Source organism: Echinops telfairi, unplaced genomic scaffold (assembly GCF_000313985.2).
Source record: "Echinops telfairi isolate 266 unplaced genomic scaffold, ASM31398v2 ScPeMD7_18;HRSCAF=68, whole genome shotgun sequence".
Taxonomy (NCBI): Eukaryota; Metazoa; Chordata; class Mammalia; order Afrosoricida; family Tenrecidae; genus Echinops; species Echinops telfairi.
In genome coordinates, this window is record NW_022103915.1 from 75,995,146 (window position 1) to 76,009,620 (window position 14,475).

A 14,475-nucleotide genomic window follows, 5' to 3' on the forward strand; every position below is an offset into this window, starting at 1 on the left:
TAAGTTACTAGTAGTTTTTATTGTTCAAATACTCAGACTACAATTTTTAAAAAGCTGTTTGATTTTTCTTTAAAGCTAAATGTTTAAAATACATGTGATAAGTAAAAGCTTTACCAACTTAACCTTTTTTTTTTCAGTACTTGGATGACTCCTAGAATACAAGCTAAATATATCTATACACTTATAAAATTAAGGATATAAATAGAAAAATACCAGGCAATCCTGCCATCTTGTTCGTATGATATTTTCAGTCATAAATTATTGTGAAAATACACTACAAAGCAGCTTGAAACACCATTCTCTTCCATATCATCCAAAATTTAACTTCTTAGTTGAAAATTCTTGAATTTGTAACGCACTGTTCATTGATTTTAAGAAAACATCTGGGACGTTTGTTTTAAGGTCCTATTTGTATAGGAGTTTTTTCTTTTCAATACAGAATAATCGGAGCTGTACATTGGTAAGCATGCTAGAATAGATTGGCATCTGTGGTGCTCTTTCTGAGTTTCTGAGGGTCGTAATTAAAGAAAGCCTCAGCGGTGTTTTCAATGAAGTCTAGGAATCAGAATGTAGTAGCTTTTAATGATGCTTATTTGCTTTAAACAGCTCTTAATAGTTTTGTGTCTGACCCTAATAGGCTATAAACTTTCGGAAATGAGATTGCAACATAAACATTAGAGCCCCTTGGTACTTTTTCCGTTTTCACAATATTCCCCCTTATTGCTGAGAGTCTAAAAAATCTCTGCAAATGCCTCTAATGACATCAGAAACGATTGGTTCTAGTCCTGTGAACTCTCTGGTGAAGAAAGCGTGCGATTCCTTTGGTTTCGAGGCCATATCTTTGAGGTCATCCAGAGGTGCCCAAGCCACGCCAACGGAGAAAATGGTGATGCCTACAATGGGAACGTTGTAAAGTGAATTGAAATGCCCCCGTTTACACATAAAGTTGTCTGTTTTCTAAACATTTGTACATAGTTGCAGAGAGACTGCTTACTAATGTCTGAAGAAACCCCAGCACCGAATTCATTAAGCCACCCAACACAGTGACTCAAAAACTATCATTTTTGTGGAAACTGGAAGCTTGCAATCAGTGAATTCAACATAAAAATCAGGATGGTCATGTTGACAAAAAATACTGGATAAAAATTCAACACCATTCGCACTAGAACACACTTTGTAAACAATGACTAGATGGCCAGTTTCTTGCTGTGATTCAGCATGTATTGCTTCCACCACCACCCCTACCCCAACCTGCCCAGAAGGCCCACCAGCACCTAATAGCAAATAACCAGGGTAAGTGGCTCAAGAATGAAATGAAAAACGTCTGATCTGAGACTGGTACAAGAAAAGACTGCCTATTATCATTGGTTCAATTACTATATTGGAGTTGGGCATATAATAAAAATGCCGTAAAATGGCAAGTAAATGCTGTTATCATTTTCCAAGATGGTTGAATTGACAGAAATAGACTACTCTGCTGTGATGGCTAGTCCTCCCACTCCGGTCTTTCTATGTGTTTCACAAACAAACTGTCCAATGGTTGGTTTGTCAAGTCTTTAGTCCTAAAGCAAAAATCTAGTAATACAAAGGATTTTTTTAACGCTAGGATAGTTTCTTCCAATTACACTGAGGTTTCAGTAGTCTCTTGAATTAGGTTAACAATATATTGGATTCATTTTATTCTCAATTGCAGTAGACACTTGGCAAATTCAGTGCAGATTACCTTCTGTTGAATGAAATTCCCAATGACTAACACATTTGACAGTTATTGTAATATTGCCTCCCCTTCTAGTGGCATACACTGCTGAGTTAATGAAGACTTGGAACAAAGCAGATTTAGATGGTAGCAAATAAGTTTTCTTGTCAACATAGTTGCTGTTGTATAAAATACTAATTGTAAGTTAGATACATAGTTTAAATTGCCTATCACTTTTCCTTCCTACTTTGTGTGTCCTTAATACATATATGTGCATGATATATACATGTGTTTACATATGTATAGACATGCCTTGGCAGAGGTGTGAATATATAGAGGGGGGGAAGCAGAAGAATGTTGGTCACCTGCTTAAATACACATTTGTAAGTGTCATCGGGTTTGTGTCACTAGTATTCTAGGAAAGGAAGTGCTGCAGGCCTGTTTGATTCAGCAGCACGTTGTTGAATGTGTGCAGGAAGTAGTTTGCTAAAGTATCAAGGTTAGGACGAGGGACAAAAATTTTCTCTAACTCAAGCCTGAGTGTTCTTTTTCCAATTGAGAAGTAAAAAAATGTGGTAAGCTGAGTTAGATTTGAAGTCTTTATTGAAGACACCAGACTGAAAACTTCCCAAAAAAGCTATGAAAAATTAATGAAAGTCACGATGAAGTGATCATTTGGGGGTGTATTCCAGGATTGGACCAAACAAGGGTACTTGGAGCGACAGCTTCATATTTGACGTGGCTTTCATGGCCGCTCTCCCAGTAATGAAGTCTTTAAAGAGCATGACGCCTCGGCTGACCTCAACGCTTGCTAGTTGAATGATTTTAGAAAAATTGGTAACATTTCTTTGTTTATCTGTAACGGAGGATAGTAAGGTTGCTATGACAATGAGTTCATACTGGTTAAAGCCCTTAGTGCCTGTCACATTGTATATTTCAGTAAAATACATTTTTCTTAGTCCCACCGGATTCCTCAATTCCGTTTCCTTGCAAAGGACTTACCTGCATCATGCGCAGCAGCAGCGGGGCCTCGGACGTCATCATAGGACTGCCCATCTGTGACGATCACTAGGAAGTTCTTGTTGGGGCTCTCCCTCATGGGCCCAAAAATATTTCTGACCGTGAAGGAAATGGCATCCCCAGTTGCTGTTCCACCACTCATGTAGCGGATGTTTCTGAGAACAGCTAGAACATTCTCTTTGGTGCTGTAGTCAGTGAAACTGAACTCTGGACGCTGATCGTATGTGAACTGTACAGCAGCTATTTTGGCACCAATATCAGAGATCTCAAACGTTTTGGCTATGTTGGAAACAAACTCAAGCATGAGACGGAAATTACTCTCTCCAACACTGCTGGAGCCATCAATTAGGAAGGCAATGTTCACAGAGTTATAACAGGTCTTGCTGCACATCATTTGCTCATGACTGCACAGTTTCTGCACTAGAGGCTTTACATATTTGGTGGTTCCAAACCAGTTGGGCATATGGTAAGAGAAGAAGCCATTGTTCCGACAGACAGCCTAATGGGGGCGAACACACAAAGAATATAAAAAAAGATAAGTTAACTTTTAAAACTATGAGAGCATTCAGTCTTGGCTATTCAGTTAATCCAGATACAGGCCAGCAAGCACTCATAGGTCTAGAATTGAGTCCGTGCCATAGAGCCAAGAGCCCCTACCTCCTTACCTTTGTTCCACCTTACCTTGTCAACAAATGCAACATCCTGAACCATGCCCAGTTCTTCAGGGATAGGCTTGGCTACAGAAACGATGAATACATTAACGCCAAACTCTCTGGCCACAATGCCTGCTTCCTCAATGTCATCAGAAGGCCAGCCATCAATAAACACCACCACCACTTTGGGGATCCCTTTTCTCACTCCGGTGTCTGCTGTGAAGAATTTCTGGGCTGTATGCTTTAAAGCTTTTCCTAGATTCAAACAAACAAACAAGCAACTGGAGCAGCACTTGCTACTGATGAAATGGTACTTCTATTTCCCTGAAGCAACTCAATGCAACTGTGTCTAAAGATCTGACTTGTAGAGAACTCAGCTCTATAATAAATGGATGCATCAGACAAGAAAGTTTAATCGTCAGGCAATTTTTTGTCTACAACCCACATTACTTCCCCACTCCCCGCCCCCAGAAGCCTCACAATTCCCTTTTTCTCACATCAATCAAAAGTCAAAAACACAAAACTGACTTCTGTACATGTGCTCTCTAGCTGATGCTCTTAGTGATGGACTAGTAAGTACCTCTCAGGACTCAGGGCAAGATTGCTCAAGACAAGAGGGTCAGCACTGCTCTAGGCCACCCCTATCATAGCTGTATGCTTTTTTTTTTTGTATGTGTGTTTTGTTTTTATTTTTTTTATTTAAACATAGCTTTATGCTTTACAGCTATTGATCTTTGCTTCTGTTATCATTGTACAAGGATGCTTTTCTAAAATGACATTTTGGCCTATCCAATGAATATTACAAATCGTGTGTGTGTGTGTATATAGATGACATTAAATGAATTGTATGATCAAGTACAGACAACCATAATTTCAAGGTGTGAAAACCTGTTTACATAAAATCATGCCATATTGTTTGCTATGTCTGGTCACTGATAACCCTTCTCCTATATTACATCCCAAGTACTTACATCTACTTACCTGTGTTGGAATTACCGCCTCTGAAACCTACTTCCTTTATGGCAAACAAAACATCTTTGGCTGATGTAAAGTTTTTCAAGTAAAATTCTATTTTTGGATGTTCACTTGTGGAAAGATAAGAAAATGTTATTCAGGGAAAACTCAAATGGCGAAACAAGCAACATTATATACCTTTTTAAATATGCCTTTAAAATATAAATAAAATATACCTTTAAATCAAACAACACCCAAGGTTTCTTAATCTCATAATATTATCAGTTAAGGGTTGTTGGGCATATTCCAGAAATCTATGTAACAAGGTCACTTGCTGGATGGAGGGCTTAATGTATTCTGAGGGATTATGCATTAAATCTATAACACACATAATCTCAATTCACCCTAACTCTGTTAGTAGTTAAACTGTCTGCTCCAGCTCAGTGATTTCATGTGTGCAAAGTAGAACCACAGGTAGGAATTTTATAAGTAAATGAACTGAGAGGCTCAACATTTAGATAAGACTATTTACCCCCCCAAACATAGCCACATTCTAAATGTTAAGTCTGTCTGAATCCAAAGTACGTGGCTAGATTACATGGATCAGCGAAAAGTAGGGTTGGCTTAAGGTACTGGGCATGCTTAACGGGAGTCTACAGAATTGAGCATGGGGTATTCTTGGAGGCCGACTAAGCTGTAAGAGGAGGTCTGCTTGCATGGAAGACTCAGAAGCACTAAGCAGCCTAGATCTATTAACTCAGGTCTCTGATCAGATGATGAAATTTCAATGACACTAGGGCAGCATTTTAAAAGTAGAAAAGTACAACATAGTGCAGTATATATGATACATGGTATTATTCCAGAATTGAACTTGAGAGCTGATTATTTTTTGTGTGACACTGGCACATGCAGATATTAAAATTATGTATAAGCCATTTGGGACTTTATTTTCCATATTTAATATCATTTTTACCTCACTTTAATAAATTAATTTGTGTTCATTAGAGATGCTGAATAAAAACTAAGGAAAAATCTGTTGTGTTTTGTTTTTTAGCTTAGTATTTCATACATATAAAATTTTTAAATCTTGACATCTTGTGAAGGGAAGGTTAGTGAGGATCAAGTGCTGCATGGATTGTTTATTCTGCCAGATTTTTGCATGCCTAGTGGAATGTTAGGTCACAAAATCAGGTTTCATGAGTTGAGAATGTTCACTTTTCAACTATCCAACTTATGGTTTATGAGATTAGTCATTATTTTGCAAAGACCTTCATAAAGCCTGTTATTTTGCTTAAAGAAAATCTTCCGAATAGTTCGTCTATTCTACTACTCTGCCTCAGGGAGCGGGGTTCTCAACCTGTGGGTCGTGACCCCTTTGGGGGTCAAATGACCCTTTCACAGGGGTCGCCCGATTCATAACAGCAAAATTACAGTTATGAAGTAGCAACAAAAATAATTTTATGGTTGAGGGGTCACCACAACGTGAGAAATTAAAAAGGGTCGTGGCATTAGAAAGGTTGAGAACCACTGTCCTAAGGAGACCTGGTGCTATGTGGTAAAGCACTCAGTACTGAAAGGACAGGAGTTCAAACCCACCAGGTACTTCTTAGGAGAACAACCTCTTTGCTCCCATTAAGATATCAGCCTGAACAAATGTACAAATGTGCTTGACACAATGGATGGATGGTGAGAAGAGCTGTACGAGCCCCAAATAAAATGATTAAAAAGAAAAAGACAGCCTAGATAATTCTCTTGGATGGTTCTTCTCTGCCCTCTAGGGCCACAGTGAGCTGGAACCGACTCACTGGCCCACTACAATTCCTCCGCAAACAAAAGTAATTACTACAAAGCTTGGAAAGGGTATCCATCTACAAAGGTATCTAGCTTTCGTTTTGAAAAAGAGTAATTTAAAGGCCACAGAGGAGAATCCTGCTGTATGTTCAATCCTGCACTAATGGAGATCTAAGGGTGGTCGCATGGATAGACCGACAGGCTGACTGCATGTGGGAGGGACAATGGACTGTACGTACCCACAACTGTATAAAAGTTTGCCAGAGGATATTTCTACACATGTATTTAGCTATGCTGTAAAAATATCCACCAATGCGGTAAAGCATAGAGGGGGCAAAGTTATGAAAACTTCTTAAACGTCATCAAGTATCTTGAGGGTATTGAGTTGCTGGGCCTGAGGGCTCAGGGACCAGTCTCGGGTGACAGCAAAGTCAATGGGTATAGCATACATAATCCACAAAGACAATGCGCCACATGTACTTTGCTCAGCAGACACAGGGGTCTTAGTGGACATTCGAAGTGGACTATTATTCCCTCCCTGTGTGAAGCAAACGAAGGATGCATGAGAGTCCTGGATCGAGTGGGAGGAATGGTGAGGCCGCACTCAGAATCATTTTTTAAAAGGCTAGTCTTCCTGTCTCAGATGGAGGCTGGTGAAACCCTGGCGACTAAGATCACCCAACCGTATGGAACTGAACTCGTTCGTTATCCCCCGGGGGGAGTAACTCTAGGGAGGTGTTCACTCTACAGTGATCAACCACTTGAGAGCAAAAGGACAGCATTTCCCCAAGGACAAAGTTCAGAGAGTTGGGAATGGAGGACAAATGGCAACATGAAGCACAGAGAGGAAGTGATCGGTCGTTGTACATTGTGAGATTGCAACCAATGACATGAAACAAAATATGTTTGAAATGAATGGATCGACTCTGTACACCTTCACCCAATTCACGAATACTGAAAAAGAAAAAAAATTAGCCAAGAAAAATGTTAGAATAATAGTAATTCAGGGGAATTTTCCCTATTGGATGTTAAACTGCAGAATAAAGCTATAATAATCAAAGATATTAAAAACTAACACATCCACTAAAGAAACAGACTTGTCAAAACTTGTATATAAAAGTGAGATCACAAATCTGAATAAGTAGCACATCTATTAAAAAAAAGAGGATACCTTGTTAAACTGTAACCAAAAAAAATGCTTTTCTTAACAAAAAGAAATTTTTAAAAAGTCAATCTGGACTAAGAACCAATTCTAAAACATAAGAATAAGGAAATGTATACATTATTTAGGATAGTATTGGTGACATTTATATACTGCTGATGGTAATGTAAATTGGCCCAACTTTCAGAAACCTTCAAAATGTCAGAACCTTTTGACCCCTGATCTCACTTCCAGGAAGCTAGCCTAATGAAGTCATCAGCGATATGTTCAAACCTGACATAAGGATGTTTAGCAGTTGTTAGTGATAGTGAAAAAACAAACAATTGAATGGTTAAACTACCATGAAATGGATTATTATGAAACATGTTTTTGAAGGTCATGTGTGATATGAGATAATATTTTAAGTACCCATGGAAGGAAAAACAGGATACATTATTGAAGTCTGAGCATTTGGAAAAGACGTACATATATACCATCAAATATGTTCTTAAAATGTTGGAAGGAAAGAAAACATCTTATCTCTTAAGGTTGTGATGCAAATTTTTGCTTTCTTGGTGCTTTAAAGTTTTTTTGTTTTGTATTTTAGTTTTCTTTCCTTTTTTAAGCCTATTTAAATTTCTAAAAATCATCAAAACTTTAAAAATTAATATTAAAAAGGCCAGGCTTCAGATTGCTAAACAAACTCATATGGAAATAACTTTAAAAAAATGGAATTGTGAGGAGAAATTGACATATCACTGCTCTTTTCAGAAGAGAGAAATTGGGAATTGAGCAGAGAATTCATGCCAAGGCCACTTGTATGAGCCACAGGACCTGTTAATCTTACCTTCGGGTCCTCAAACAGGTCACATGCAGTTCTCTAAATCCCTTTATTCAAAAGAGGAAGCACTCACACCTGCCTAGTCTTTCAGGAAGTCTTAAAACCCGACCTTCTAGTTTGGTAATCTGGGTTGTTCACATGTTTATTTTGAACTGAAAGGGAGAAAAATGAGTCTCTGCTCCTGTAAAGATTTACAGCCTCAGACACCCTCAATAAAGTCACAAAAGATCGCTCCCAACTCAATGGCCCTGGAGCTGGATGTGGGACTGCAGTGAATGCACCCACGATGAAGGAGCCATCATTTGTCATCCGTCAAGACAACATTCAAATTGCCCCCATCTTAACAAGCAAGATCGGTACCTGGCTTGAACAAGGCCCACATGTGGTCCTTCTGTTCCAATTCCCAGCATTAGAGCCACTTTCCCAACAAAGTTCTTCTGTAAATTAAATCGGCGCTGCCCAATATTAAAGCTTCCATCGATCAGAAAAGCAATGTCTGCTTTGCAGTCTGCGAACATTCAAACAAGAATTTTCTGTGATCGGTCTTACTGAAAGAGCGAGTCTTTTCCCAAACCAATGATCTTGACTCTCACCTTTATTGCCGGTTTTCTTCTCAGGTGTTTTCTTTTGTCGTTTACCTGAAATAAAGGATGCACGTGTGGCCTTAGCCAAAGGGTTTCCTCTTCCACAACAAGAAACCCTCATGGGAAAAGCCCATAATAAGCCTTTGTTGTCTTTGTTCAAAAGACTTCTTAAAATTTCTTCACCGTGTCCTGGATGGGGGAAACAATGGCTCAACAAGGTTAACATGTTCACGGCAGTGCAGCTCCTTTAGCTCCACACGTTGGCTATGCCTGCAGCCCAGGGCTCTGCGACCGCCAACCTGTAGATGGGGCAGACATGGAAACTAAACCGCGAGAGCCTAATGTCTTCGTTCCTGTGACTTAAACCAGCACAGTCTTAGAATAGGGGGTCCCTGGCTAATAAGGTTCGATTACAATTCCTTGTATTCACGTGACAGAGCACTAATCCAGGGATTAAAGGAAGCATATCAACAGGACTTTGATCAGTTCCTAAGTGTGGTGTATCAACTCAGTCGCAGATGCAGGAGGCTGAGGGTCACAAGGAGCTTGGTGATTGCGTGAGTAAACCTGTTGGGTGTTGGTTTCAGAGCACCAAGTGGATTCTTTTAAAGACAAACAACAACAAAATAAAAAACACACTGAACCTGGAGAAAGATTGGTGGCAGAGTTTATCATTTAAAATAGACTAGGGATGTCTAACTAAAACATTGTACAATAAATATATCAGTCAATTAAGATGACTTGCTTTCTCTGTCATATCAGTTTCTCATTTCTTCTTCCCCAGGCTGTGCCAGGTGACTGGAGACAGGCTCCATATTCCATACCTGTTGGTGGACGTGCTGTGGATACTGCTTGTCCCGTGGCTTCTTGGGAGCTGCTTTTGCCTTCTGTTAAAACAAAGAGATGCTTAATTTCCCCCTCGTTCTCCAGTATCAGAGCGTTCTTGATGTAATTATGGTTCTATAGGGTGATGGAGGAGTCCTGGATAAGCGCTTGACTGCTAATCGAAAGGTGGGCAGTTCCAACCCACTAGCCATTGTGTGGGCGAAAGACGTGGCAGTCTGCCCCCTGACAATGCCAGTCTTGGAGACCCTGTAGAAGTTCTGCTCTGCCCTCTAGGGTGCCCATAAGGTAGACTTGACCGTCAGGCGTGGAGGATGTTGAATGTCACAGGGTTTCGTGCAGGAGTAAAACCTGTTGCTGCATGCTAGTTTCAGAGGCTATTTTTATCAATCAATCAATCACACTGCCACCGAGCCTATTCCAACTCGTGGCAACTCTATAGGACAGCAGAGAACGGTTCCCTTAGGTTTCTGAACCTGCACATCTGTGCAGGAGCAGGCAGTCTCTCTCCCACAGCTCAGCTGGGGGGTTTCAGCTGCCAACTTTGGGGCCAGCATGCCAAAACTCAGCCCAACACACCGCAAGGATCACCAAATGAGAACGTACCAGTTTTTGCGTTCATGATACAGACAATCCCCAGGTTCTGAGCATCTGGCTTACGTACAATTTGAAGTTCTGAACTAACCCCTTAAAGCAGTGGTTCTCAACCTTTCTAATGCCGTGACCCTTTAATAGAGTTCCTCATGTGGTGACCCCCAAACCATAACATTATTTTCGTTGCTACTTCATAAATGTAATTTTGCTACTGTTATGAATCGAGCGACCCCTGGAAAGGGTCATTCGACTTCCAAAGGGCTCGTGACCCACAGGTTGAGAACTGCTGCCTTAAGGCCTATTACATTATCAAGTCCAGGTACATAAAATGACTCAAAATAACAATCCAGTGCTGCTTTTTTACACATCTCAAAGCATTATTATTTGTATACATGGTATTATGTTAAAGATGTTTTAGTATGTCTAGAAATGTTTCTTTTACACACACGCACACACCCTGAGGGGGACAAACAATAGAAACGTGGGTGAAGGGAGACTATGGATGGTGTAAGATATAAAGATAGTAATAATTTATAATTTATCAAGGGTTCACGAAAGTAGGAGGGTGGGAGAGGGAGGGAAAAAAAGAGGAGCTTATTCCAAGGGTTCAAGAAAGAAAATGTTTTGGAAATGATGATGGCAACATATGTATCGGTGCGCCTGATACCACTGATGTGTAGATTGCTTTAAGAGCTGGAAGAGCTCCCATTAAAATCATTTCGAAAACAAACAAATGAACAAAAAACAAAACAAACAAAAAAAGAAATGTTTCTTCAAAATGTTATATGTATAGAAAGGTACATTTGAGTAAAATTAGATATGAACCACATCTAACTGTTCCAACGTACATATAAATTAGATTTAGAGACAGACTCAGGGCCTGAACTTGTTCGTAACCCGGGGCTGCGTGCACTGGGTTCAGTGTGGGTGCACTTGGAGAGCAGACAATTTTCACATGTCTATCGCTATCTTCTGATGGTAAGATCAGTCTTCCCCCAAATTTGGCTCCAGTGGGTGCTTGGCTCTCAACTCAAAGTTGACCTCTTCAGGCCAAAGGTTTTGCCATCAGAGCAAGGAGGTGGGGTTAAGATTGGCAGAAAACGTTTATTTGTGGGGTGGGAGTAGGGGTAGGGGTGGAAATACATACAAAACTGAGAACAAAGTAATGGTACCTACTAGTCACTGTGAAAGAAGCAGACCATCTGGAAAGCGATTGGGACTGGATGCCGTTGCCAACTACTGCGGAGTAGTTTTCTCTGCCCGGTAGGCTATATACCCTCACAGGTCCCCCCGAGCTGCTGATGACCCCCCTGCAACAAGAACAACGGCAGAGATGGTCTCCCCACTTTCCAGGGGCACCCAGTGGGTGTATCGTGCCAGGTTGCATCGATTGCTCTGATTTATCAAGAAAACGGTTCAGCAGGGAAGCCGGCTAAGGATGCCAGCCTCTTACAAACCTGCCTACACTGGGACAAAACTAACTGCCTGGGGAAACGGTTTTGAGCTGTCAAACCTGGTAAGTGTTGACAAGAACAGACTGGTGTACAATTAAAGAACCTCTTGTGGAAAACTCAGATTCAGGGTTACTGACAGAGATCTGAACAATGTCCCTGGTTTTCTAAGTTCACGACTTTAACTGCATGCTTTTGGACTTCACTAAAATTAAAATGTCACCCTGGCCATTCACACAATGGCATCTCACAATGGTGATGGAGGCACACCTAGGCTGTCAGAGCCAGGGGGTGGGGGTGGGGGGCGGGGAAAGGAGGCGGGGGATGATAAGGACTTGCTAACTACCCTTGAAAAAGGTATCTGACAACTCCTGAACGTCTGTTTCCTCATCTGTAAAGTGGGGTGAAACTGTACCAACCTTGTAGAACTGTGGTAGTACCTGGGTTAGAGAAAGTGGGGAAACTCACCTTTCTCCCTCCTGGCCACGGTTGGGCTTACCTGTGTAGTGCAGCACCACAAATGCTCGATAGAGTCGCGTACACGATGTTCCCAAAAACGGACAATTCCTCAAGAGGGCAGCTCCCTGGGCAGAGGACATCGGCTTTCTCTTTCCGGATGTCCAGGCCTCGGGTAAAGCACGTGATGGCTATGGGGACTGAAGAGAGTGTGTGATCAGCATTCTGAGGACGTTTTTTTTTGGGCGGGGGAGGGGGCAACTATAACTTTTGCAATATAACTTTTACTTCCCTCATTTCCACACTTCTATAGGCAGAATATGAGCTCATAGCAAGAAGCCGAAAGTCAGTGCTCCCATTTCATCCAGTCCCCAGGCTCTAGAAATGTCTAAGATGAGAACTTCACATCAGGACTAGAAAGCAACATTCATCAGTTAGCACATAACCGTTCAAGAAAGGTAGAAAACTCAACTCTGATGACTCTGCATATAGTTGTCCACGGTGCAGACAGATGTCAGTCTGGAGTGACTCTTTGGGGATCTTTTTCGGAGCCATACACCCAAACCTCTCTAAGCCGGCCTAGCTTCTGGGGACCCTGTATCCTAGCTCTCTCCAGCAAACTGCAGTGCCTCTGGGTGGCATGTAGAGATTCTCACAATGTCGTCTAAACTCAAGCACTCACGTTCTAGATGAGGGTGCGGGGTTCACCTGCCCGAGGTCACACAGCCCCCTCCCCCCCAGCCTGCACCACACGGAACAGAGAAGAGTCCGTCCCCTCAGAACGGAGCGTTTTCCCCTCGTCAAACCTCACTGTACTGCTCCAGACCTGTCCAGAAACACAGATGTCAGTTTCACCTTAATACGCTCACATCTTACACACAGCCAACGGAGGAAGGAATCAAAGGTTTCACTGAGCAAGCTGCTGCTGGGGTTGGGGTTGGGGATGGGGGGTAAAGACCAGCCGAGCAACATGAAACGTGGGCACCGGTACATGTCAATCCATCCATCGATGTGCCGTGAAAATTCAACTGGAACGAATCTTAGTAAACACTGTTTCCCAAACACAGGGGATTTTTGGCTCTCCTAGCTTTTTGGAAACACGTTGACTTCCTTCCCTGGAGGTGGCGTTACATCTGAGCAGCGCGCTCCGGACCAGCACCTCCGGGAAGAGCGCAGCGCTGGGGGCGCGCGGTGCGGAGCTGCAATCCCCGACCGGGGGACTCGGAGGAAGCGAGGGCACCGCGCCAAGGGCAGCGCCGCTTCCCAGCTCCGAAACATTCCAGCGAGCGGGGAAGTTACGGCTCTTGCCAAAACCAGTAGCTATGGTAATCGTACCTATTATCAAACAGCCTTAATCCCTCCTCCCATGGGGGGAGGTAGGGTGGGTAGCGGATGGAGGTCAGCGCAAAGATTGCCCCATACACTGCCAACACCGCCACCCGGAGCAGCGGATTGGCCTGGGGTGGAGGGTGGAGGGTGGCGAATACTTACCCCTGCTCACTGCTGCTTCCAAGAAGACAATCGATTTTAGAAAAGAGCGATACCAGAAGGGTAGGGGGAAGGTGGGCAGAGGAGGGGAGGAAGGGGAAACCAATCGCAACCACCAACACGTCACCACCACCACCCCGACCCCCGGGGGACGAGCAACGGAAACCGTGCGGGGGAAGGGACGCAGCAGTCGGTGTAAGACATGAAAACAATAATAACTTATAATTTATCAAGGGGTCACAAGGGGTTGGGAGGGGAAAAAAGAGCTGATACCAAGGGCTCAATAGAAAGTTAATGTGTAGAAAAGTGATGGCAACCTATGTACAAATATGCTTGATACCATCGATTGTTATAAGAACTGTAAGAGCCCCCAAATAAAATGATTATTTAATTTAAAAGAAAGAAAGAAAAAGGTTTTCTTTTCGAATTTTATAGAAAGCATACCTAACCACACACCCATGTTGGGGACCTACACGCGGAACAAATTCTACTCAGACTTTCTCGCACAGCAACCTAGCCGCAAAGGCCCCTTTTAACGGGGCTTCTCGGAGAAACTCAGCCGGGGCGTCAGTCGAGGTGGGACCGCGAACTTAGCTTCTGGGTCTGCAGGTTGTGAGCCGGGTGCCGGGAGCCGCTCGCTCCCCATCCGATCGCATCCCGAACGTGGCCGAAGAGCCGAGGACCTGGAAGCGCCACCGGAGGGGCCCCTCGATCCCGGGTGGGGGTGAGGGTGAGGGTAGGGAAGGCTCTTGGGTGGAATGACCCCACCAGACCCCCGGGGTCCTCTGGCCGGGGAGAAACGGGTCACCAGGGTCGAGTAAAACACGCTACAGGCGATGGTCGGCGCGCCAGGCAACAGCTCCCAGCCCGCTCCCTCCACCTCCGGTCCCAGAACTCGATCTCAGCTCGCGTCCACCTGCGCCGCCTCGGCTCTTTGCCCCGCCGCCCCCGAACCACCCCGCG

The 14,475-nt window shown here is 42.9% G+C and overlaps 1 protein-coding gene across 1 annotated transcript; it reads right to left on the bottom strand.

The window, feature by feature from the left end:
- Window positions 1-14,158, bottom strand: COCH (cochlin). Its single transcript, XM_045287651.1, has 12 exons — window positions 14,050-14,158; window positions 13,156-13,344; window positions 12,880-13,052; window positions 12,068-12,285; window positions 11,294-11,427; window positions 9,505-9,567; window positions 8,690-8,734; window positions 8,457-8,604; window positions 4,351-4,454; window positions 3,398-3,624; window positions 2,699-3,215; window positions 1-893 (listed from the first exon to the last, which is right to left on the bottom strand). Exons 1-12 carry the CDS (start codon window positions 14,156-14,158, stop codon window positions 718-720), a joined length of 2,103 nt encoding a protein of 700 aa, XP_045143586.1. The 3' UTR covers window positions 1-717.
- Between the last annotated feature and the right edge of the window lie 317 nt (window positions 14,159-14,475).